The 27964-nt window shown below is 39.6% G+C and overlaps 1 protein-coding gene across 1 annotated transcript; it reads right to left on the bottom strand.

Moving 5' to 3' along the window:
• Positions 1-87: 87 nt before the first annotated feature.
• On the bottom strand, positions 88-26447 carry LOC135596216 (protein PSK SIMULATOR 1-like). The gene is made up of 13 exons (XM_065088217.1): positions 26242-26447; positions 25585-26060; positions 23757-24082; positions 23478-23570; positions 23300-23390; positions 21105-21198; positions 19376-19473; positions 19176-19245; positions 2577-2680; positions 1392-1508; positions 1194-1270; positions 1055-1099; positions 88-929 (listed from the first exon to the last, which is right to left on the bottom strand). The coding sequence occupies exons 2-13, from the start codon at positions 25912-25914 to the stop codon at positions 404-406; spliced, it is 1971 nt and encodes a 656-aa protein (XP_064944289.1). The 5' UTR covers positions 25915-26060; positions 26242-26447; the 3' UTR covers positions 88-403.
• Between the last annotated feature and the right edge of the window lie 1517 nt (positions 26448-27964).

Here is a 27964-nt window from a genome sequence, read left to right as displayed (position 1 = left end):
TTTTGATTGATTTAGTGGCTCTTGGGGGCTTTTCTAACACAAATACCTTCAAAACCTCCACACACACACACACACACACACAAAATATATCAGGATTAAAATATATTATATAATGATAATACTGTCCTTGACTCTGTAATTTGCTACTAAAATAGCCTTCATCATCACAGTGGAGATCCTTTGACAGCCACATTTTATCTCAAAACATTTAGAATATTTATTAGATCCGAAAGGCTTGTACACAGAAAATTATAACTTCATGATACAAGGCGATCATGCTTGCCGTCTCCATCTCTATCCACAAGCGCTCCATCATGTGAGGTTATCTGTTTCCATATGAACACTCTTCTTTGTATCATTTTGCTGGACTTGATGAATCCTCGGATCATGTTCTGTAGCTGCTTCACGGTTTTCTGATATCATCCACTCGATCGATCATATCCAGCGCTTTTACCCTGTCGATGTTAAAGTCAATGACGGGAAGCAACGACGGCCTTCTAGCCCCTGCAAAGAAGTCTTTCCTGGTACAGCTGGCAGGCGAGTGGCTGTTGCTCTTGCTCAGCCGGTTGTGCCTGCCCGACTTCGACTTTGTTGTGTCAAACTCCTGGCTCTTGCTAATCCCTGGGATCAGTTTCCTGAAGTTCACGTACTGCAGCATTTCTTCGTCTTCTTGAGAGAGCACGGATGATGGGGGGCTCGGTTTCGCAGACAGTGATGTTATGGTTAAACCCTCTTGTGAGGGAGAACAAACTGGGGATTTGATGGGAGATTTGATCCCTCCACCACTGGACTTCAAGCGGCTGATGAGATGGTGAAGCCATAGCAATAAGTTAAGGATGTATGCTTCAGTCTTCTCCTTGTCTGCATGGTAGAGTGTCTCTACCCGAATCAAGTCCACCGAACCACCTGGCTTTCGATTCACCTCGGACCTGAATGTAAGGTATGCAATTAGCTAGGTTACCAATCTCGACGAAGCCAGAGATCTTGTGCAAAATAAAGTACTAATCAGCTAAACAGAACCAGGCATTAAAATAATCACATTTTGGTTTCTTACCCTATGTTTGCCCACTCTCCAACCCAACCAAAACCATGGTGAGCCCTAAACAAGTTGCAACAGTTAACAGAAGTATTAACATATATCATGGGTTAAATTTACATGTTCAAAGGATGAACTGGATGTGTAGCTAAATTACTTGGTTGTGTTATTGGCTATCGGGACAAGCCACCGCAATGATTTTTCCATCTCTGCTTTGATTTGAGGAACAGTAAGCTGCAAAATTTTACACACATTTATATTAGCATATAACCAAATCATATTTAAGACAACTTATTATCGATCTAGTGATGTATTTTTTAGCAAGGTTGAGTGACAGATTTTTGCAATTGCATACCTCTTCCTTGTTCTGAAATGATTGCAACCTACAACGAAATGCATTTTTCATCGTCGGGGGCAATCCTTGGTACAACGAGTCTCTTGTATTTGAAGGTACAGAGCTTGACCGAGAGACCTGATTAAAGCTAACGGTTAGCATAAACCATAGTTTAAAGAATACATCTAAACGTTTATTACATTCATACACAATCATTTCGTCAAGGTAATTTCCCACTATGAACAGGAGCAATTGGTTATAGTTAATCATAATTTTTACTGCCCCAGCACCAGCCATAATGATTGTGATGCAGATCTCAACTACCACATATGGTGCTTTGTCAGTCAAATCATATGTGAGCTGGTGGTGGCAGAGTATACACAAACTTAACACAGGTCAACCATCGAATTAACATATTAGGTTTTCTTTTCCCTTTTTGAATGATATCTTACAGAAATTATATCAAATATATCTAAGAGCTCAGATTGTTCCCTAAGTGAGAGTCATGACTCAAGTTTGTTCATTGTATTTAATATGAAATTTGAAACAATTCTACTTTTATAAAAGAAATGCTGATCATGATGCATGGCAGATAGTTTTCCAAAATCCAAATTATAAGTTTAAGTGAGTACAAAATAGCATTTTATACATTGTGGAAACTTAGACAGCGAATTCTGATGAACTAAGCCACAATTCTTTTAGACCAAATCATCCAGATCAGGCCAAACTTAACTTAAAAATGGGTGTGGGTTAGATCTGATTTATAATTGGCTTTGGGAATCTGCAGCTGCTTCACTTCCTGAATTAAAGGCTGTCAGATTCCCACATCTGAATTTTGGGGGCCATGAAAAAGGAGAGGAATGCCAGAGGAGAGAGCCAAAAGACTGCTGCATCCTGACAAGTTCTTTCTTTTGCAGAAAATTTTCTTTTTGGGTGCTTCTCAGTGTGCTGGCACACCAATGCATTAATAATGTCGATATGGCACGACAAATTAAGTTCAAGAGATGCTAGCCTACATGGGTTAGGTTAATTCTATACAGAACAAATAACAACGTTTTCTTCTCAGAAAAGCTCAAAGATGATAATGATTTTGACGTATCTAAGAATGTCAAGAAGCACATGTGTAAGAGCAAATGATACCATAACTGTAAACAATTCTTTTTTTTTTTTTTTTACATGGGAAGACAGAAGAAAGAAATGACTCACAAGGGTGTCTATCTGAGTAATGATATTTGCATAATGTAGCGCAAGGCCAGCAGGTCCCAATCTTCTTTGACTCTTCATAGTCAACTCTGATGGTTTATCAGTATCTACAGTTTTATAAATTCAAATTTCACTTAGCAAAAACAAATACTAGAATGAGTAAACAGCAAACAACCTCGCATAAACTAAAAGATCCAGTGTAGGAATCCTTGTATATTTTTGCACCAACTACAAATGATCTCTTTATCTAGAGTACTTGTGCTAACAATGAAAAATAATTGTGCAACGGAATCAATTTCAACAAATTTGTATACTAAAATGATAGTTTACAAAAGATTTAATAAAGGGTTCTCAAATAAACATACAGATACAAATACAATTATTAAAGCCTCTATGGCGCATTATTAACAGATACCAAGTTAATTGCTAAATCAATAAAAAGTAAATTAAAGATACATTATTCCTTCATGGAAATGGGACATGAGAAACATGTGTTGGTAAACAAATAGTTGTAGATTAGAATAGCCAGGTAAAGCCACAAATATGTCAAGGTACTAGGACATGAGACACATAATGATTGGTGTATTGAAATACAAAGGTTCAATCTAGATGAGGCTTACACTAATAAATCTAAAGCTCAACCTAAATGTACATCATAATGGACATCGACAACAAAGTTCAGTTCAGCACATAAGGTCTCGGCCACTCAAACCCACAAGAAGGTTAGATATACAACCTTACCAGAGCCATACAGAGGCAGCAATTGTGATTAAGGAAAATTAAAGGTCAAATGGCAATCTGTTTTGGGAAAGCATGCTTGGAGTTCCATTTGAAGAACCTTCAGAAGGGTGCAAGCAACTTGTCAAGATTCATAAATGTTGAATCTCGGATTTTGATGATGAAAGCAATAGATAAAGTTATAATCTAATCAGCGTTTGAGTAACGCAGGACTATCTTCAATCATGTAAAGACAAATTGATTGAAGCAAGAAGAATCAAAAGTTGGGCCGAAGTAAAACATGTCAAAGATTGGACGTCGGGCCAGAAGGATCGGATATTGCGCTAAGAAGATCGGATGTTGCAGGAGGTCAACATGTCAATTGGGCAATACGTCGAAGGAGAGGACGATGCGCTGAAGGATCGAACGAAGTCCGAATGAACCAATAACATGTCGGACAAATGATTCATGCTTTGTAATCATTTGTCTAGATCGAAGTAGTTTAGGAGGTTAATTGAGTTAGTTTTTGGTGTAATCATGCTAACTCAATTAGGGGTCAATTGGGCCTAAATTGGGATTGCTTTGGGCTCATTAGGAGGCTCATTCAGTGACCCAAAAGTTGGCTCAAGCAATGGCACTGCCAAACTGGTGGTGGAACTGCCTATAAGCTAGAAAAGTCAAAAGCCCAGTCTCCGAGGTTGTCAGACAATGGTACCACCCAATATCAATGTGTCAAGCGGTGGTACCGCTAGACTAGGCGATGAAACCGCCCAGTGTAAGACTGGTAGGCGGTGGTACTACCCAGTACTGGCGATGGTACCGCCAATACCTTGAAAACCCAGGATAAGACCGTTTTGGCTCCAAATTTGAATCCATTTGGGGCTTATAAATACCCCGCTCATCCTTACTCGGTATATAGAAGAAATTTAGTAGTAAGGGGGAAAATATACTTGAGAAAAAATGTATAAACTCTCTTGAAGCATAGAGTCTTTTCCTCCTAGGTTTAGAAAGTCTTCTAAAGGGAGGAGTGAGGTCTAGTGTAAAAGAGAGATGAAAAGGTTCTCTCCTAAGCCTGTTATAAGGAGAAAGAGTTGTAAGAGGATAGTTGATCTTCGCCCGTTGAAAGAAGATCGGTAGTAAAAGCCGATGGCCTTGAGTGAAGAGGAATCGGGACCGAACCACTATAAACTTGGTTTACATTTTCTTCATGCTTTTCATTACCATTACTTATTGATTTACACTTAGAACCAAAGAAGACCACTTAGGAGAAAACTCAAGTGATGATGATGATAATGATGATGACTTTGAACTTCTCACAAGAAAATTTAAAAATTTTATAAAACAAGAATCTAAGAATAAAAACGAACTTAAAAAAGACAAAATAACTTGCTATGAATGCAATCGACCGGGGCACTTCAAAAGCGAATGTCCACAACCGAAGAAGAATATGCTTTCACATTAAAAGAAGAAGAAAGTACTCAAGACGACTTGGGATGAATCGAGTGCATCCGAAGACGAGGAGAAAACCAATGAAGGCGAGGAGGTGAACTATGCCTTGGTGGCTCTCGACAACGAGGTAAGTGACTCAACCGAAACCCCTTTACATTACTATGAAATTACTTGATGCATTTCATGAGTTGTTTTTAAATTAGTTAGTAAGAAATATAAAATACAAAACAAAAGAAAGGATCATGCTTCTCTTTTTAGTGATTTTAAAAAATTTTAAAAATGAGCATGACAATTGTAGTTAACTCCTTGTACTAAGTATGAAAGTTAGATTCACTTAAGAAGAAAAATGTATTACTATAACAAATAATAACAAAAACATTGGAATTAAAATGATTATTAACAAATCAAATTTTTGATTAAAGATGTTTTAATGTGTTATACTATTGATCTTGATGATTGTAATGAAACTTATTTTTCGTTTTTAAATAATGATGCAATGCTAGGGCATGCTTGTAAGAAATCAATCACATAAATTGAAAAAAAAAAAAAAGGGAATGCATTTTTGTTGAAAATTTCTTTAAAACTTTTTTATTTTTCTTTTCAGCTAGAGATCTTTAGTGAGTGATGAATCTATGTATGTTATTTTGAATCTTTTGAACTATGAAAGTGATTTTGATGATTTGATGATTTGAATTTGAATGAGTTTTATCCAAATCATGATTTCTCTTTTGATTTCTCGGAATTATAATTTAAGATTTATTCTATATGAATCAAGATCTTTTATTTCCTATACTTTTTCTTGCTAAAGAGAATATTTACGAATCATGATTTTTCTTTTGATTTCTCGAAATTCATGACTTAAGATTTCCTTTGAAGATTGCCTATTATTTGATCTTCTAATATTTCTTTTTGCTATTTACAAAAGAAGAGATTTGCCAAAATAAATCATGACTTGATCCTTCATGATCTTTGATATTAATATCTTTCATGTCATGATTTTCATATATACAATTCTTTTGTATTTATGGTTGTATACCTTATGTCATGTTTAAAAATTGATGTAAAGGAAAATATTTACAATATTGTATTATTTCTTTCCTTTTGACAATGACAAAGGGAGATAAAGTCTTGCTAGCTTGCACATTGCAAAAGAAGCAAAATTGTTAGCTTGCACATTGCAAAAGGAAACAAAAATTACTAGGTTGCACATTTCAAAGAAACAGAAAATTGCTATCTTGCACATCTCAAAAGAGAAGCAAAAATTGCTAGATTGAACATCTCAAGAATTGTTAGCTTACATGTTTCAAAAACTTGCTAGTTGTACTAAGTTGTACTTCTCCTTTCGTTGATGACAAAGGAGGAGAAGTTATGATGATGGTTTAAAATTTGAATCATGCATGGTATGATGTACTTTTATATTTTTGAAATTATATATGATGATTTGGAATTATGCATGTAATACTTCAACTTATGATGTAAGTAATGATTATGTTAATATGATGTATTGCATATGATTCATGATTGAAATTATGGCATATAGATAGGAGTTTAGTGAAACTCCATCATAAAAAAGGGGGAGATTATTGAATCTCAAATTTTGATGATGAAATCAATTGATGAAGTTATGATCTAATCAGCGTTTGAGTAACGCAAAACTATCTTCGATCATGCAAAGGCAAATTGATTGTAGCAGGAAGAATCAGAAGTTGGGCCGGAGTAAAACATGTCAGAAGATTAGACGTCGGGCCGAAGGACTGGTCGACGTGTCGACAGAAGGATTTCGTGTCATGAGTTCAGGCATTGGGCCAGAAGGATCGGACATTGTGCCAAGAAGATCGGATGTTACGGGAGGTCAATATACCGATTAAGCAATACGCCGAAGGAGAGACGATGCGCTGAAGGGTCGAACGAAGGCCGAATGAACCAATGACATACCGAACAAAGGATTCATGCTTTGTAATCATTTGTCTAGATTGAAGTAGTTTAGGAGGTTAATTGAGTTAGTTTTTGGCGTAATCATGCTAACTCAATTAGGAGCCAATTGGACCTAAATTGAAATTGATTTGGGCTCATTGGGAGGCCCATTTAGTGACCCAAAAGTTGGGTCAAGCGGTGGCACCGCCAAACTGGTGGTGGAACCGCCTATGAGCTAGAAAAGTCAAAAGCCCAGTCTCTGAGGCTATCAAGTGGTGGTAACGCCAGATTAGGCGATGGTACCGCCCAGTGTCAATGTGTTAAGCAATGGTACCGCCCAATGTCAAATTGGTAGGCGATGATACCGCCCAGTACTAGCGATGGTACCACCAGTACCCTGAAAACCCAGGATGAGACCGTTTTGGCTCCAAATTTAAATCCATTTGGGGCCTATAAATACCCCACTCATCCCTGCTCGGTATATAGAAGAAACTCTCAGTATATAGAAGAAACTGAGTAGTAAGGGGGGAAATATACTCGAGAAAAAAGGTGTAAACTCTCTTTAAAGTATAGAGTCTCTTCCTCCTAGGTTTAGAAAGTCTTCTAAAGGGAGGAGTAAGGTCTAGTATAAAAGAGAGATGTAAAGGTTCTCTCCTGAGCCTATTAAAAGGAGAAAGAGTTGTAAGAGGGTAGTTGATCTTCATCCGTTGAAAGAAGATTGATAGTGAAAGCCGGTGGCCTCGAGTGAAGAGGAATCGGGAGTGGACGTAGGTCACGATGACCGAACCACTATAAACTCGGTTTGCATTTCCTTCATGCTTTTCATTACTATTACTTATTGATTTACTTGCTTATTACTCTCACTTGATCTCTTAGTTTAAACGCTTTCCGATACAAGCATTATCGAACAAAATTTTTGAATCATCCGAAGTTTTACGAAAGCACTAATTCACCCCCCCTCTCTTAGTGCTGAAACGGTCCTAATAATAAAATGTCAGGACTGTAATCCGAGGACCGATTCAAACACTAGGACTTTTACAATCATATCACAATTTGATTTGCCCTAACTATTAGTTCTAGAGCAATCAAATTCTTCCATTAAATACGGTGAATGTAATTCTGACCTAGATGAAATCTACCATAAAATTTATTGCATTGGCACAAAAAGGTAGCAGGAAATCCCTGTTGAATTCTTCCTCCCTGTTCCTCTTTCCATCACTCACTGCTTTTCTTCCTTTGCAGCTCTGTGTCTTCTTCCCTTTTATTGGTAATGAGATGAAGAGAGTAGTTATTTGCCTCTCCCCCTCTCCTTCCTTCCATCTTTCTAATTATATATCTTGAACAAGAATGGAAAGGATCACCACTATGGCTCTTGCAACTCTCTCTTGTTATAGTCCTGCTACCTCTCCATACTTTCGACAAAAGTTGTATCAATTGACAGCTAGGTCCCTGACGACTAGAGATGAAAAACATTGTCATTTTACCACACGGATGATTAAATCCAATCTAGAAATACTAAACTGACTATAAATACAAGTTATATTTTCCATGAAAAAGGATTTGATTGCTACAACACTAGTGATTTGTAGCCTAGTTTGACCAACTCAACATCCAAAAGTTGAAGGAATATCCAAGCATCAAAATGCCAGCCACTATCTATTGCACCAGCCACATGTTATCAATCAAGTCAATTTTAGTATGTGAAATGTGTACCTCCACATGTTTATCACTAAATTCTCTGTGCAAGTCCTTAAGGGACCATAAGAGGTTTCGGGGAGGCTAGGCCTTTGCAGAGGGACACACAAGGGTGCTGCACAACCTAGGTAAAACTAGCTAAGTTCATAACAGATGATATCAGAGCGGGATAAGCATACTTAGGAACACTTGGCATGCAAACATGAGCGACCTAACAGGACTATGTTGAGGGCAGACAACACGCACAACAGTTTGAGAGAAACGAGTGTAGAAACATAGGGAAATGAGTAGATCAAAGGAGCGAGCATCCAAAATTAACATTTAGAGGAATGACAACCCTTCGCGCGAGAGGCACTACGAGGACAAGCGAACCAGGAAGAATGCGTAGCGCACAAAGGTTGGGATAGCTGAGTTCAAGCTATGGCTCGACGTTGATAGCCAAACTTGATAGTGCTCGAGGCAAGCAGGGGCGCTTGGCAAAAGACGAGACCATGCAAGGAGGGATGGGTTGCTCAACGACTGAAAAAGTTGTGCAAAGCTCACAAAGGTGAGGGAAAATGCTAACTCAAAGAATTCGGTGCCCACACAAGAGCTTGTATGCAAACGATGGACTATTCGTGGCCATCCTAAGATAACCAAACCTAAGAGACATAGAGCATGAAAACTTTCTTTTCGACATGGGAATGATACGTCTATAGGAGCCTGAAACATGCAATAGGTTCAGCATGTTGCTACGCCTTAAAAGGGGGCAATGGGGGTTGTATTCGCAGAGTCACAATCTAGCAAGTGAGTTTACGGTGGCGGAACAATGCATAATTTGTTTGGCAAGGCAAAGTAGTCTAAGGGATGATGGTTTCCAAAACTTCTAAAGGGAAGGATGCAAATAAGAAAGTTGTTTTAACGAGACACATATCCAGGAAAGATAAGTCTTTGTTCTCCAGAGGGAGAATCATGTGCAATGGACTACACATGTTGAGGGGGTACCTCAAGACAATAGCTCCATAAAGTTCGATGACCGAGCGAATGACAAGGAGTCATCACATGATCTCGCTGACACGGGAGTCTCTAATTTACTACAATCTGATCATATGAACCTTGATTATGATATGATATTTTTTTCAGCCAACAATGATGTCTCATAATCTTCAACTCAGCCCACTGAATATGACAGCTCATCAGCATATTCCCTGCACAAAGTTAAAGCTGTTTCAAGGTGCTTTTCTTCATGATCAAAGAATGCATTTAAGGAGTTTGTTAGCAGTTGTGAACATTTCTTCATGACTAAGGAATGCATTAAAAGAGTTGGTTAGTAGCTGTGAACACTTAATTTCGAAATTCCCTATGCATGAAGAGTTGTTTCATGCACTAGTACTTATGTTGGTGTTTAGGGCTTAGAAAGGATTTTAAAAACTGATGATATTTTGGCAGAAACTCTCATGGAGTGCTCCCATAAACTCTGTATCTCTTGGATGCGTCCTTGAGTGGTGAGTTTTTTATTTTCTAGTTACGTATCCTTGTTTAATTTCCGTTGGGTGGTGAACTTTCTGTATCCCATTGTGATTTTAAACTTGGTGGTGAGCTACTTTTCGTTTTTATCAAAGTTGCTTCGTTAGTTCGCTCCTTTCTATTCGACAAACTATACTATCGGTTTTCTTTTGAATTCTATTCTACTACACCCATTCTGCATCACACCGGTATCACTCGCACAAGGTAATGTATTGGTGGAAGCATTACGAGATCAAGTGGGAGAGCGACCGTAGGCAACATAAACAAAGGCACGCTTAAAGTCGATGTGAAGATCAAACTCCACAAAGGGCTGACCTGTGGAATGGTGAGCGCAGGGCTACCATCAACTCAATGCAAACCAAGAAGCGAAGCAACTTGGGTGGAACTTGGTGAAGTGCCCAAGCCACATGAAGGGAGTCAGCATAGAAGACGAAACATGGAGCGGAGACACGAAGCTTTCCTTGGACAAAAGGTCAAGGATATGAACTCTTGCAAAGGCAAGAGCAAGATTATGTAGTTCCATGAGTCCCTCATTCTAATGGAGCGAACTCATCTTACATGATGACGAAGTCGAAGGGAGCTTCAAGGCACATTCACCTTATCTCGACGAAGCAATTGACGAAGGGACTAAGGCGACTCAATTTGCGAAGGCAAAGTAGGGGTTAGAAGGCCTTGACACGAGGAAAAAGGATACAAAGGTGGGTACTCTTGAAGAATATGTCACAGTACTATCATTTGAGTTGCCGTAAAGAATGTTATACGTAGTAGAGATTATGCTAGGGATAAGGGTCCATGATCCAAAAAATAGCGAACTAATTTCAGCAAAGTCAGTGAACTTCGAGAGCGGCTGAGCGACGGACCGTCATAGAGCTGCGCTTCGTCTGTGTGTGACACGAGAGCGGGTGGACAAAGGTCGATTATCAAAAGAGCGAACACAATCAAAAGTAATGGAGGCCCTACAATATGCTAGTAGAGGCTACACATGGAGAGATCACAGTCTAAGTTCATCCACAAAAATCAGAATGCAATAGAGATGTCACCAGGAGACGACATGGTGTAGCAGATCGTGGTGGAACAATTCGAGACAACACAACACATACGAGAAAAGCCTCGTGAGAGACTTGATCATATGGAGGTTTGATCAAGAGCTATTGGGAGCTTCACTTCGGTGAGCCACAAAGACAGGTCTTCCATATGTGCACCGAATTTTGCATCGGATGAAAGTCTTCATCATCAGTATATTAGGGCTATGTACCACCAAAGGGAATCCAAGTGCAAGTACCAGTGTGTCCCAAGGGGAACTTGATCATATAGAGGTATAATTAGAGCGGTTAGATAATTGGACTACTCCAGAGCTCATATTTGCTTGAGGGAGCCCGACAAGTCGAATGACAAGGCAAAGTGAGCGAGCGTTACTACCAATGATACAAAGGATAATAGAATCGACACAAACCCTACAACATGATGATGGAGGTCATGTATGGGAGTTATAATCCGTCTTACTATCAATCAAAGGGTAGTTACTCAAAGAACACAAAGGTGTTAAAAAAGATGGTTGAAAAGGGTGAGGAAGCGACAACAAGTCCAGACGGACTTAGCTACCCAAAACCAAGCGTTGATTAGGATGGAGGTGAACTCAGAAGAGTGTCACGGTGCCGTTGAAGTGGATCTACTGATTGCGAAAAAAGGGATGTAGATGTGAGACAACAGATAGTAGGGCCATGGGCATGGCAATGCCATGGTACCACAGAGGCAAGACTCATTGATTCCTTCCTCTCTTTGAGGGAGAGCGCATAGTCGTGAAAGGGGGCCGAGGAGGTAGAGAATGCAAATGCAAACTCCAAGTACCGGTGTCGATGGGCTTCTCAACAAGATAGCTGAAAGTGAGGGACTTCGGGCTGATGCATGAGTGCTCGACCAAGGAACATAGTAGACAATACAAGGTGTTGTACCTTTTCTACTCAGAGGAGTAGGCAGTATAAATGATAGAGAAGAAGGTACAACCCTAGAGGCGACCAAAACTATCGAAGATTTGCTCCAACTCGGGGAGAAGTTTTTCTTTTTTAGGGCAAAACTTCTTACATTCCAAAAGTTCAATGGTAATGAAGCGAATTACAATAGCTAACTAACTCAACGCAAAGAATACAAACACTTCGGGTTCTTCAAAAGTGTCAACAGAGCAAGCGAAAGCTAGTAACTAGCTTAATGCATGAAGTACAACCCTCGACGAGACGGGCGAAGCTAAGTAGTCATTGTCTTCTCAACTCTTAAGAGAATGAGCAAAACTGAGTACCTTCTCTTATTTACCCAGTAGAGGAGTCTTGCACATGTTCAAAGACCCTTTAAAGAAACTTAGTGATAGACAACAGTTGTCAAATCCTCACCAATAGTGATTGGCTCTATCGAAAGTAGATTGTTTACTTCATTTCATAATTAAATATCAATCAAAAGCGAAAGTAATGCAAACCTATTTGGAATCAACAACTAAGTAGAAGAAAAATTGATGGACAAATTTTGCGAAGGAAAGACCTCAAAAAACTTTAGTCTACGAGACGATGCTTGTTAAAGCTCTAACAGGCATCCACCCAGTTCAAGAGACGCGAGACATTTGAGAGATTGGCGCATAACAAGAAATGTCTTCTCCTTCATCTAAAGGATCCGTAGGAACTAGAAAAAATCAGCACAACTCGACCGACCCCACACCAGAGTCAGAGTCATTGGCAAGTTAAAGCAACGTTGGCGAATCAAAGTTTGATTACTCAATAATAGCGATGACGAGCAACTAAGAGCCAAGAGGCACGTTGCAACTAGAGAAGAAGATTGAAGATTCAACAAAGGCAAGGAGATATAGCGTCTGCAAAGGCTTCGACAAGGACATCGAAGGAATAAGTGGGGGAGAATATCACAAACAAATCTGTACAAAGGGTGTTCGATGTAATGTTTGTGTGTTTCAGTTTTGTTCATGTTTTGCACAACATGTAAAGAGCTTGCAATAGGCTTGGCAACCCTATTTGAGTTGGCTTTTATGATTGTCTTAGTCCTGTAAATGTAGGTTGTGTACAGTCATCGTATAGAGGCAAAACTACCCAAAAACATAACATCTAGGCAGCCATTTTGGAGGCTTTCTAGCTCCATAGAGTGGTGCTAAGTATCAACCAACACAGCACCTTAGAGCTACCCATGTGACACATGTCTAGATGAGCCTTTGGGGGTAGTGTTTAGGGCTAGTTCGCTGCCTTGTTCCACAACAGTGCCATGTGAGCACTTGTGGGGACTTTTGGTTACAGTAGACAACCTTGGATCCTTTGTCGCGCGGTCGTTCAGAGCTTATGAAATCTATGTTTGTAATTTGCATTGTCTATCAAGTGTTTGTTGAAATGCCTGCTCGTGAGATCCCGAGTTAAACGCTTCCTCTAGCCTGTCTTCTCTTTTACAGGGCCTTAAAAGGACCATAAGAGGTGTTGGGGAAGTTGACCATTTGTAGACGGACACACAGGGGTGCTCCACGACTTACGTAAAACCAACTAACTTCGTGATAGAACAACCCTCTTTTGTTGCTTTTTGTCGGTTATGACATGTTTTATCTTTGTGTTCTCAGTGTACTTTCTATAGAATGTGTTGGCAAGGTATCCTGGTACACATACCTTGGGTTTTTAATATCGTTCCGTACCACTTGGTACGAGTGGTACATATTGGTCTGCCAGCTGACCGGCACGCGGATCACCCGCTACCGGGCGGTATTAACCTAGCTAAGGTGAGGCGAGGCGAGGAAGAAGAGGGAGAAGCATCGAAGAAGAGAGAAGAATTGAGAAAGAGGGAGAAGCGTCGAGAAAGAGTACTGTGGAGTCACTGATGCGCCGTCACCGGCGTCTCAATAAACCCGAGCTCGTCGAACCTCGGCGCAAACTTGTTTTCCACGCCCTTTCTCGATTCCAGTCTGACATCGAGGAAGCAGGAGAGCTTGGACAACAAGGCCGATGCCCCTGAATAAGTCTCTGATCTGCTGCTCAGTGGCTGAGTAGGGCATCCCGCTCACCACCACCTTGTTGGGATCATACGACTTGCCGCCTCCTCCTCCTCCACCTGTTCCTCGGCATCTCGCTGCGACAAGTTTTCTTCTCGTCCTTGTTCAGCGTCCTCCACGAGTGCGACCATTGGTTGCCCCCACTTATCCTTCGTCTTCTTCTTCTTGTTTCTTTGCTCCTTCGTTGTGGTGCCCGTTGCCATCATTCCCTCAACGCCGCAGCTCTTCACTCCCTCTTCTGCAAATAGGGTTTGGCCCAATATATAAAGGCCGACGAGAAGCACACAAATGTGCCCTTAATGGTCATTTTATATTGCTGCAATTTTTATATATTTTTATATATTTAATACCACTTGGTACTAAAATTAATTTTTATATTTTTTTTAGTGTACCGCTCTGTCACGGACTTAGCTGGTTTTGCCTAAGTTGTGCGGCACCCTTGCGTGTCCGTCCGCAAAGGTCAGCCTCCTCGAAGCCTCCCATTGTCCCTTAGGACCAACAAAAGAGAGAACGAGTTAGAGAGAACGCCTCAATCGAGATCCACAAGCAAACATCTCCGAAAAACACTTCATAGGCAATGCAAATTACAAACAGACTTTACAAGCTCTGAACAGTTGCACAACAAAGGGTAAAATGGTCCATTACAGATCAAAAATCTCTCGCACATGTCCACATGACACAACCTTTATTTACAAGCCAAAAGAGGCCACCAACCCAACTAAAATGGGACTATTAAGCCTTCAGCCGCCCCTCTACATGCTGTACAAGGCATGAACATGCCAAAAGACACGGACATACATAAGCATTACATCAAACATCTTGTTTAGAAGTTTGTCTGTGACATTCTCCCCCACTTATTCCTTCGACGTCCTCGTTGAAGCCTTTGTCGACACTGCAACTCCTCGCCTTTGCTGAGTCTTCAATCTTCTGCTCCAGCTACAATGCGCCTCTTGGCTCCTAGCTGCTCTCCGCTGCTGTTTTTTAGTAGTCGAACCTTTGATCCGCCATGCTGCTTCAACTCACCAATGACTCTGACTCTGGTGTAGGGTTGGCTGAGTTGTGTTGATCCTTGTTGATTCCTGCGGATCCCCCAGATGAAGGAAAAGACCATCCTTACTGTGCCAGTCTCTCAAATTCCTCATGCTGCTTGAACTGGGTGGATGCTTGTTGGAGCTTTAACGAGCATCGTCTCGCAAACTTCTGAAGTTTTGGGTCCTTCCTCCACAAAATTTGCTCATTGACTCTTCTTTCACTTAGTTGTCACATCCAAGTAGGTTCGCATCACTTCCGCTTTCGATTGGCATTTCGTTGGGAAATGAAGCGGACAATCTACTCTCAGTAGCACTGATCACCGTTAGTGAGGATTTGACAACTATTGTCTTCCATTATCTTCGAAGGGTCTTTGAACTTGTGCAGAGCTCCTCTGCTAGATACATAAGAGAATTGGGGTACTCGGTTTCGCCCATTCTCTTAAGGGTTGAGAAGGCAAAGGTTACTTGACTTCGCCCGCCTCCTCGAGGTTGTACTCCATGCATCGAGCTGGTTACTAGCCTTCGCCTGCTCTTTGCTCACACTTCTGAAGCACTTGAAGTGTTTGCACTCCTTGCGTTGAGTTAGTTACTGTGATTCACCTTCTCAATGCCATCGAACTTCTGGAATGCAGGAAGTTTTCACCCCAACTTGGAGTAATTCTCTCATAGGTTTGGTCGCCTCTGGGATTGTACCGTCTTCTCCATCAACCCTGCCGCCTACTCCACTGAGTAGCAAAGGTACAGCACCGCGTATTGCCTGCTTCGTTCCTTGGTTATGCACTCTTGCATGACCCGAAGTCCTTCACTTTTGGCTATCTTGATGAGAAGCTCATTGACACCGGTCTTACGAAGTTCCTCGGCCTCTGCCCTTCAGCCTTGTCTCGGTACTTGGAGATTGCCTCTGCATGCTCCACCTCCTCGGCCCCTTTCACGACCAAGCGCTCTCCCTCCATGAGAGCAAGGGATCAATGACTTTCACGGAAGTCCCGCCTCTGCGGTACCATGGCGCTGCCATGCCCATGGCCCTACTATCCGTCGCCTCGCATCTGCATCCCTTTTCTTCACGATCAGTGGATATGTCTCCGTGGCACTCCTCTGAGTCCACTTACATTCTGACTGATGCTTGATTTTGGGTAGCTAAGTCCCTCTGGACTCGTCGTCGCTTCCTCGCCCCTTTCGACCCCCTGCTTCAACACCTCTGTGTTCTCCAAGCAGTCTGTTTGGTCGATGGAAAGACAGACTACAACTCCAATGCATGGCCTCTGCCATCACGTTGTAGGATTTGCACCGATTTTGTTCTCCTTAGCTTCCTTGGTAGCAACGTTCGCTTACTCGACCTTGTCCTCTGACTTGTCGGGCTCCCTTAAGCGAATATGAGCTCTGGAGCAGTCCAACTCTCCAGCTGCTTCGATCATACCTGTGTATAATCAAGTCCCTCCCATGGAACTTACTGGTACTTGCATTCGAACTTTTCCCTTGGTGGAACACAGCCCCCATATGCTGATGACCAAGATTTTAATCCGATGCAAAATTCGATGCACGCACGGAAGACCCGCCTCTGCGGTACCATGGCCTTCACTCCTTGAATCCATAGCCCTTCTTGCCGTCGTGTTGTTCACCGAAATGGAGCTCTCAGTAGCTCCCGATCATACCTCCATATGATCTAATCCCTCACGGGACTAGGTCGTGTGTATCGCATTGCCACGAACTGTTCCACCACGATCCGCTGCACCATGTCGCCTCCTGGTGACATCTCCATTGCATTATGATCCTTGTGGAATAAACTCGAATTGTGAACCCTCCATGTGTGGCCTCTGCCAATACATCGCAGGGTCTCTTCCACCTTCGATTTTGTTCGCTCCTTTGGCAATCGACCTTCATCCACCCACTCTTGGATCACACCTAGATGAAGCACCGCTCTAGGATAGTCCGTCGACTAGTAGCTCCCGAAGTCCACCGACTTCACTGTAATTTGTGCACCATTATCTGGATCCTGGGCCTCTGCCCCTACCAGCACAATCTCCGCTGCGCACCGCTTCCTTCATGGCAACTTGAATGGCAACACTATGGCATATTCTTCAAGAGTACCCGCCTCTGTGTCCTCTTGCCCCGTGCTAAGGCCTTCTGAACCCAACTTCGCCTCCGCAAATTGAGTCGTCTTAGTTCCTCCATCAAATGCTCCTCCGAGATAAGGTGCATGTGCCCAGAAGCTCCCTTCGTCTTTGGCACCATGCAAGATGAGTCCACTCCGTTAGAATGAAGGACCCATGGAACAACATGATCCTACTCTTACCTCTGTAAGAGTTCATGTCCTTGACCTCTGTCTACGGAAAGCATAGTGCCTCTGCTCCATGTTCTAACTTCTATGCCGGCTCCCTTCATGCGGCTTGAGTACTTCGCTAAGTTACACCCAAGTTGCTCTGCTCCTCGTTTTTGCATTGAGTCGATGGTGGCCCTCGTGCCACCATTCCACGGGTCAGCCCTCCCTTGAGTCCGATCTCCACATCGACTCCAAGTGTGCCTTCATTTAAGTTGCTTTAGGTCGCTCCCCCACTTGATCTCGCAATGCATCCACCAATGCATTCTCTCGAGCGAGATCATACAACGACTCCTCGCCGCTTGCTCAGTCCATTGAGCTTCGTGGAGTTGTTGTTTGTTGAGGTACTCCTCCTCAACTTGTGAGGTTCGTCTCACATGATTCTCCCTCTAGAGAGCCGGGACTTATCCCTCCTGGATAACTGTCCCATTGGAGCAACATCTCTCTTCGTTTCGGAGACCACCATCCCCTTGGACTACTCCGATCTGCTGAACAAACTGTGCATTGTTCTGCCTCCTGCAAACGCACTTGCTAGATTGCGACTCCACGTCAATACAGCCCCCGATGCACCACTCAAGGCCTAGCAACATGCTGAACTCGTTGCACACTTCAGCCTCCTACGGACGTATCCTTCACATGCCGAAGAGAAAGTTTCAATGCTCCATGGCGCCGAGTTTCGGTCGCCTTGGGATGGCCGCGAACATTCCATTGTCCGCATACAAGCCCATGCATGAGTACCGAATTCTTTGAGTTAGCAATTCCCCTCACCTCTGTGAGCTTTGCACAACTCTTTCGATCGCTGAGCAACTCATTCCACCTTGCATGGTCTCATTCTTTTACCAAGCGCCTCGCTTGCCTTGAGCACCATCAAGTATGGTTGTCAACGTTGAGCCGTAGCTCAAACTCAGCCATCCCAACCTTTGTGCGCTCCGCATTCTTCCAAGCTTGCCTGTTCTCGTGGTGCCTCTTGCGCGAAGGGTTGGCCATTCCTCTGAATGCCAATGTCAGATGCCCGCTCCTCCGAGCGACTCCTTTTCCCTACATCTCCATGCTCGTTTTCCCCCAAACAATCGCGCGTGTGCTGACTGCCCTCAACGCAGCCCCGCTAAGTCCCCCACGTTTGCATGCTAAGTGTTTCTATGAGTGCTTGTCCCGCTCTGATACCATCTGTCACGGACTTATCTGGTTTTGCCTAAGTCGTGCGGCACCCTTGCGTGTCCGTCCGCAAAGGTCAGCCTCCCCGAAGCCTCCCATTGTCCCTTAGGACCAACAAAAGAGAGAACGAGTTAGAGAGAACGCCTCAATCGGGATCCACAAGCAAACATCTCCGAAAAACACTTCATAGGCAATGCAAATTACAAACAGACTTTACAAGCTCTGAACAGTTGCACAACAAAGGGTAAAATGGTCCATTATAGACCGAAAATCTCTCGCACGTGTCCACATAACACAACCTTTATTTACAAGCCAAAAGAGGCCACCAACCCAATTAAAATAGGACTATTAAGCCTTCGGCCGCCCCTCTACATGCTGTACAAGGCATGAACATGCCAAAAGACATGGACATACATAAGCATTACATCAAACATCTTGTTTAGAAGTTTGTCCGTGACAGCTCGGTACACCCTGGCGTACCGCTCGGCATGTCGTACTGTACTATACCGAGCAAAGCTTGGTACACTAGTACAGTACGAAATTTCAATCCTTGCACGTACCAGTGTTTGCACTAAATCTTAGTAAGCCCATTATGACAAAATAGACATAACAAACTGTAACTGAACTAAATATAATAAACCTAACAGACCTGTAGATAACAGATGTAAGATATCGAGTACCGAAGAGAGTGATTAATTCCCAAAAGAAGTTATATACCAACAAATCACATGTTTATTGATATCAAAGCCAATGAAGAAGCAAAAGTAAACTGAGACAAGTTTAGGTTCAAGTACCAGCAGTTCCAAAGGCATCCTGAATCTGCAAGTGTAAGAAGTGGACAATATCTACAAGCTTCTCCAACACCTACAATAGAGAGATAAAAGGCATGCTATAGAAGTGCCATTATGGTCAAACAACATGGTATACCAATATGCAGTTACAATATCCGCTGACCATTATATAAGACAATCTTGAAGCAACAATGTGGACCTACCTCTTCCAAATTCTTGGACCAGAGTGATCTTTTCTTCAAGGACTTTACATGCTTTCTTTGGCTCTTCAAATCTTGCCTTGGGTTTTGGAGATTATCACCTAAAAATCAATAAAATACTTAATTGAAGATGGTATTTATCAAATAAATAATAAATAACCACACCTATGAGAGAAACCATCTTTCAATTCACATAGGTGTATTTCCGGTAAAGATCAGCACAAATACAAGCCAGTGTATATAATAATACTAAAATGAGGAATTCTTATAGAAAACAATGCCACTCACCTACTTCAATTTCACATCAAGTATATTTTGCAGTCTTAATGCGGGCATAAGGGTGTGATAAAATGAATAGTTGTTACTCCTCATATCATTGTTGTTATCAATCCCCAAATGGTTGGGACTTCACAAATTTCACGTTGTTATCTTGCATGAAGTATGATCATAAAAGAATTTTATAATACATAATATTTTTATTTTTTAAAAAATTTAATATTTTATTATTTGAATGTGTTAGTTATTGCAAAATTTATTGCTTTATTATTTGGCTGGTAAAGACTTTAATATTTTATTATTTGGCTGGTAAAGACTTCGAAAATTTATTGCAAAATCTTAGGCTTGAATCCTGCCTTCATTACTTATCCTTTGAAAAAAAATATTTTGTTATTTTGTACTTTAGTTTTTTATTTTTAAATATTTTCTTGTCCAATTCCAATCTCACTGATCCGACCTAGCCAATCATGCTGACATCAATCACATAGTCCTTGCTCCTTAGTCTATCACGATACTAATATCAATGCCAATCATGCAAATTGTTGATAGACCTTTCACTGGTCAGTAGAAAGTATATTAGGGAAACAAGTGGTTTCGAAGCAAAGGTAGAAAATTTTGATGGCAAGTAAATAGTAGAACAAAGTATCAATAAGAATTGAGGACAGACCAGTTAAGGTAGCAGTCACTAAAGTGATGCACAATTTCTAAAGAGGGGATCTAGTGTAGTTAATTTGTAAAGGAAAGTTTCACTTAATGTGTTATTATTTATTACCCATTCAAGGGCATTTGTACTGGACGAACAAGCTTTCAGACTGAGCAATCAATTCAACACAATTAATGAGTTACAATACATATTCATTGCACATATAAAATTATATAGCTAATTTGAGCTGACAAAACAGGTAGATTGACAATTACAGATCCTGCTTTAAAAAAAAATCATTACGTTCATTATTATGAAAGAAACCAAGCATGAAGGAGATCATTCAGTTGGAAAGAGTGTCAAGTAATAAGATTGATTGCGAACTTAGCTCTATTCTACACAAAGAATTCAGATGTATCATTAGACTATGAACTTAGATTGATGAATCTAGATAAGGGCTTACACAATATCTAAACTAATTTGAGAAACAAATAACTCTCGAGTAATATAGCATTTAATAACTCTGATATCACATTCAGGAATTCGAACAAAAGGTATCCAGTAAAGATAGCTAATGTAAATCAGAAGCAATAAAGACAGGTTTTGTTTTACATTTTCAAGGAATAGTCCGACACTCTCGAAATGGTTAATGCTTGTTCAAAACATTAGAAGAACAGGGTAGGGACAGTTATCGGAACAACTTCCGGTTCCTCCAAGCAAAATATCATTCTGATAACAAAAAGATAAATGGGAATATGATAACCTATATTGTAAATCACAGCCACATACAAATAATCTAGAAGAGTAGCTAACCTCTTTGTACTCCATTTGCACTATTATCTTCTTGATGTTTTCTCTTATAATCTTGCTCAAATTTATCCAAGGCATGCAACTCATGGTATAGTTCCTATAGAAACATAAAACAGAAATACAAATTATATTACCAAGAAATTTTTCAAGAATCAAGCGCAAACCCCATATGGGCAATAACCAAATTCACCAGAAAATGAAGCTGCTGAACAAGTTAAGAAACACTTTTTTTTTTCTTTTTTTCTGTACCTTAAGATTTAATTTATGGGTATTTTAAAGTTTAATTATGAATCATTTTTCTATTTTTTAATAATTTTGGAGTTATTTTTAGTAAGATATGCAGAAATTAATGTTGATTATGAGCTGTTAGGTTATTCTGAATATGAGTCCAGTTAAAGTTTTTTTGATTCAGACTTGAGTCTAACTTAAATCAAAACCTTTTAGTATTTACTTAAAAATGTTGAGTAAGACCTAGTTGAATTTTAGTTCAATATTAAGTGCCAAAGAGTCCAAGTTTGGAAGGTAAACATTAATCAGTTGTTCCCTTACTTTCATTTCGTTGGTCTGAAATAAAGATTGAGCGTATCTTTTCAAATGGATTCCTCGACTAGGAAGTAATCAATGGTCAAGTACTTCCTATGAGTGAATAACAGGGAACTACCATACACTTCAAGAGTCTTGATCTGGGAAACAGTAGAACAAAATAACCTCCATCCTGTAGCAGAATTGGTTTCTACTGGAGGGTTGTGACATATTTTAAGCTGTATATATATGGACTCAACTGTTGCTGGTCATATGCAGGGCTAAAGGCAAGCTTCTGACTTGCAGAACAAGTCATTCCACAGCCCATGTTTGATAAGATTGCAATTAGTTATGTGCTTCACAGAAAAGATGCAGATTTCATATCAGCCATGAAATAAGGCGATTTTGATGTGACCTACTGAATGCAGAAAATTCAGATAAATTTTAATTGTAATATCCTGTTTCTCTCTCTATGATCTTTTTGTTAGGAAAAGAGCAGTGATGAAAAACAAGATATTTCAATGAAACCTTCAAGTTTCTACTTAGGCCAGTGACTTTAATTACTATCTTCTTCCTTAATGTTGAGTGGTTCTGTCCCATTCCCAGTCTCTTTCTTCCCTACCACAACTGGTTCTTCACCATAATTCACTCCATTTATTCTATTATTTAAACCTCTCATTGAAAGGGCATCATGAATTGTATTGTTTTGATATAAGATAGCTCACCTATTAAGCAACTCTCGCAAATATTTCAGTAATCAAAATGTTAACATATCAATATTGATTGTCAAAAGGAACTCGAGCATCTAAAATGCATTATTCAATCAGACCACAAGTAAACATAAGTAAAATTAAACAGATTATGTGTGAATCCCATACAATACTAATTCCTCTAAGGCCAGAATAGCACTGCTGTTATGGCGATAAAATGACAATTTCTCTATGTTTGTATTTCCTTTTGAGTGTAAACCATTGAGTTCAATGACTAAACAAAAATGATTAAAAAATTTGATAATAACAAAGATCATTTTGTTGGAAGATCAAAAAGTGTCATATTTCAGTACTATATCAATCTTTGCATGGAATGGTGCATAAGTCAACCGCCGCTATACCGCCATTCACATTGCCAAGAGTGTGTAGCCATGCCTCAGCACCACAAGAGACTCCAAACCAATGACTGAACAAAGACGGTATGCTCCGAAACCCTCTGCATGACAATCTTTATCGAATACAATTGAAATTTATTGAGAAACACAGAACCATCGTTTCAGGTTGCATCTATGGTCTTAGAAATTTGGTGGCAGAAAATCAACTCCAAGAGAAATATCTCTTTAAGAGAACAACACATGACTGATGCCTTCATTTTATAAACAAGGAAAATGTAAAAGCAAATCTGCTCATGATGTTGGCAATCATGTTTCAGTAATTCACTACAGTTCTCGTCAAATACTTCCAGTAAATATGCAAGTCCCCCACAAATAAAATTCATCTCAAGCATGTCCACAGAGATCAAAAGCAACCATAAGCATGTACCATCCGCCAAACATATGCATGGTATTTGACAAAGCTAATTTTCATATCTGAGAACCATAGGCAACTAGCAGATTATGCTAATGGAAAAGAAGTAAGACCATTTTGACAACAATCAACCATTAAAGGTAAGGTAGAGATACTCACAGCTGTATAATGAGCCAATGTCATGAGCTGCTCCATTGCAGTTTCAGCTATTTTTTTCAACTGTTTTTGATGGGTAAGTTCTGATGCTAGTCTAGTGTAAATAAACATAAGATCTATGAATTCTGTCAGAAGCAAAATACATTCGGGTAATCCAATAGAACAAAGGTTGGAATTTTACTTGTCAAAATAGCGTTCCAAGTTGTGCCATTGAGGATCTTTACAACGATTTCCAAAGCGAACAACCTCTTTGGAAAATACTTTCAGCTCTTCCCTGTTGAATTGACATCAAAAGCTGACACACCTTTATTGATAAAAGCAATCTTTTAATTGACCAAGGCTATCATATTTTCTGATAGTTTACTTGTTGAACAGACTAAAACATCATAAATATCAAAATTGTACAATTTTTTTAGCATTTGACTGAATCAATTGAATGAGAAAGTTTGAGATTATGGACCTTTTGTCAGCAGCAGCAACCCTCAGCAACTCATCCATGTCTTTGGATATTAAATATTGTACACCTTCTGATCGAAGTACCACTTGCTTCAAATACTTTATGTTCTCCTTTGAAAGCGATTGCATTAGATTAAAACCTTTAACAACGGTATTGGCAACTTCAAAAGATAATATAGATATTTTGTTTCCCTTTGTTGAAACTCCTGATACAAAACTACTATTCAGGTGCAAATTCGTCATGGTACTACCGAGTGTATCCAATACCTCCACAGCTTTGCCAAACCCAACACTACCTGCCTTGCCCAAAACTGAGCTCACTTCAGAAACCTGCTATACAACAAATTATAATTAATTTGCCTAGTTCACATCTAATAAGTCAACGTTCAATGAATCAGAAGGCAAGCATAACACATGAATGACACACTGTACGAATAGAAAACTATTATAAACAATATATTACAGGAACCAAGAGATCAATTGTGCCAGTAAAAAACATTTTGGTAAGAATGTTGAGAGCAAAATAATAAGAAGAAACAATTTTAAGTACATATGCAACAATAGGCGACAGAAAGCAAGTCTTCTTATGCATATAACTAGAACAAGCAAGAATCTATATCATATTTTGTTCTGTTGTTTCTAGATGAATCTGGAAGACATTAGAAAGGAACGTGTGTTCCGTAACAACAATTTAACTTCATCAAACTCAGCAAAATGTGTATTGCTTAAATGAAGGAAAAAATTTAGTCGTGCCAGCTGAGATGACATGTTTATGGCAACATTATTTCTTACAGAATACACAATGATTTTACCTCCATTAAAAAAATTTGACCAAAGCCAGCACAATTACGAAACTTGTTTAAAAAGAACAGTTAAATTTATAAATTAAAAGCTAAAGGTGAAGAAGCAACTATGAAGCACAACTCAGCAATATGAACAGGAAATTATGATGGTCAAATGTATAGATGAGAAAAAAAAAGAAAAATGCATAAGCTGAGTCCAAACAAGAGATCCCCGATCAGAATTCAGAAAGCAAATTAGTTATGTCACTTCTTTGTTATGATTGATCAAGTTTTCTTCCATTCGAGAGCCTATATAATTTTGTACGATTTTATTCTATAATTGAAAAAAAAAAAACACTTGCATCACAAGTTTGTGTTCTTTGCAACGTTTGTTGTATAGCCCGAGTCGGTATGGTACGGGTGATATGGACCGGTACAACTAGCGACCAAGATGTCGATCACCCGAATCTCCATCGGCACACCCCAACGTACCGTGCGTCAATATATCAATACAAACTGGTATGTACCGACCCGACAAATCTCCAAGACAAATTTGGTACCCGAAATGACAAACCCTGGTTCTAAGAATGGCCCTTTACCAGCAATGGATGAGGCAAGAGCAAATTTCATATTGACTATTGGGCCTCCGTGACTCATTTTGGTTGGTAGCAATATGTTACACTATCATTGTAACAATTCTGCAATTACCAGAACATCTAAAGCATCAAATTCAACAATATATTCATTACATAGAATGTTAGAAAACATTGTCTCAACAGAAATACGATGGATGAAGAACTCAACAACATTCATAACTTGCTTCCACTGATTCATTTCAACTGTGCACCACCACCCACTTACTCAGTTTTATATATAGTCTATTAAATTCAAATAATTCAAAGGAGACATGCCATAGAAAGCCATTTCATCTTCCCAGTGACCATGATCTTCTACACTACTAGTGGAGGCAACCAAACAAATATAACTTGTTCTACTGCCACTCCTTACCATCCAATTGTACAAAAGGAAACTATCACTAGATACACTTGCCTTAGCAATCCCAGACTGCCCGGGGTCGGAGGGCTTTGACATGGTTGACCTGGACTTTTGTGAGAAAGCCCTCGATAACTGTGGCTCCGTGGCCTCTGCAGAAGCGGCATGTAAGTCTTCAGCGGGCACACTCATCCCCTCCGTAACGGAAACGGTCTGTTCTTGCAGCCGCTTCTCCATAGTTTCTCCTGCTATCGAATAAGCCAAAGCCCCTTTCATCTTACTACGGGATTGATTCGGCATCGGTTGATCCCTGAGCCCATTGGAATCGAGAGTACTCTCGCTGGGCGATTTATCTACAGCAGATCGTTTCGAGCAAAGCCCGCCCATTGTGCTGAGCGTCTAACCAATCTCAATCCTTCTTCTCCTTTCGCATGCACAAATTCTTCGCAGACAATCTTTCAAAGAAACGACGCCAGGAGCAAATTCCACAGGGATCGCCACCGCAGCTCCGAGTCGATCTAGTAGCGTAACACCTAAACAAAAGGGGGAAAACATCTGGATTTTAAATCTAAAACCAAGTCCGACGCCATAACGAGTAGAACTCCGAATCCAAAACCCAAAACCGGCAGAAAACGAAAACAAGATTGAGATTCTTCGAGAAACCTACAGTAGCCAAACACGAGAAAACTAGCAAGGGAAAGAAAAAGGCCGGACCTTTGGGGCAGAATAAAATGGCTAAGCGATTGATCGATCGATTGATTGATGGTGCGGTCGATCAAGATCCAGCTTTATGCTTCCCACGGCAGCACGAGGTAGCAAGAAGACTAGAGAGAGGAGACCACACAGTCTACCGCAGCACTGAGAGAGAGAGAGAAATGGTCAAATCCAAACTGGGCCGTCCAAGTCTCCACTCAGCTCCTCTCAAGTCTTCTCCACAGACCCACACAAACTTCTCCTTCTTCTATTTTACAAGTGGGTCGTTGTCTATTGCGCCTTAGTCTTTAAGATTCGCATTTGAGATCACCGTGGAAAGAAGGTACAAAGTTATGACGTGATTATGTTCTATTAATTACATCTCGTTACTTAACCCTGACAACGTATTAATTACATCTCGTTACTTAATTCAGTCCTTTAACAACAACAAAGCTCATAAATGTAATTATTTAGGATATATCATATAATTTTTTTGCTGATAAATAAAAATTCATATGTTTAGTAAACTTAATGATATTTAATTTTTTATTTTATATTTCTATTAATTTTTTTCTCTTTTTTACTCTTTATATATTATTATTAATAATCATTTCATCGCTTTTGACTAATAATGTAATCGGTAAATATTTCAATAAATTATTTATCACTTAATTATTATAAAAAAAAAAGTTAAAAATATTATAGTATAGAATCTAAAGAGAATCAATATACATCTATTTAACAAGAATAAACTTTATCCTTGCATAATTTAAATTCAATGTCACGTGGGTTGTTTATTTTGAATTAGAAATATTTAGTCTCAAAATATAGAATCTAGAGAAGGTCAATATATATGCTATTAAATTATGCTATTTTGGCAGGCTTATCATATTGGAATCTTGATAATTTAGTAGGCTTGTCATGAAATAAAGACTCGTTCTCTTAATTCTTTTGATAGTATATGTAAAATTTATTGAAATTCCAAGGAGTAGTGATGGTTTTTATTAATTTAGCATAACCCTACTAAAAAAGCAATTAGGAGTAAATCTTTGATCTAGATAAAAAAAAATAATGGTCATGAGAGTAAATATTGAGTAACACAACTCAAAATGAGGAAGATTAATGATCTATTCAAAGGTAACTTATTTTAACTTTAGACATGCTTTATTACCGTTTTGTTGAGTTAACATGTCTTAGTAGACAGTAAACTACTGTGTCATTGGTCGGATTTTAAGGAGATATGCTAGTGGTTAAATTAAGATATCAGATGCATGGTTAAGAAATTAAGAAAGTAATATTTTTTTATAAAAAACATTACAGGTAAAAAATATTTACTAGGGAAAATTAATTATCGGAAAAGATTTAATAATCATATGTAATTAATATCTGTGATTCAAGATGGTCATAAAAGCAATCATGTTTGATATGAAGCTATCAAGGAACAACTTGTTCAAAGAAGAATCTTGTTGACTAATTCCACAACCAAGAAATCTTACCACTTGTTTATGCTTTATGGCAATTTATGGACTACAGAGCTTCTTCATCTTCTTTGCTTTGGCTGCATGTGCGTGAGAGAGAAAGACATGGCAATATATATATATATATATATATATATATATATATATATATATATATATATATATATATATATATATATATATATATGATAACAGGAACTAATGAAGCATTGCTGGCAAAAGGTCACCCAGCTCATTCAAGAAAATGAAAGCAAAAGTATCTTAGA

This window comes from Musa acuminata, chromosome BXJ1-2, assembly GCF_036884655.1.
Source record: "Musa acuminata AAA Group cultivar baxijiao chromosome BXJ1-2, Cavendish_Baxijiao_AAA, whole genome shotgun sequence".
NCBI lineage: Eukaryota > Viridiplantae > Streptophyta > Magnoliopsida > Zingiberales > Musaceae > Musa > Musa acuminata.
This window is presented reverse-complemented; position numbering and strand designations above follow the sequence as displayed.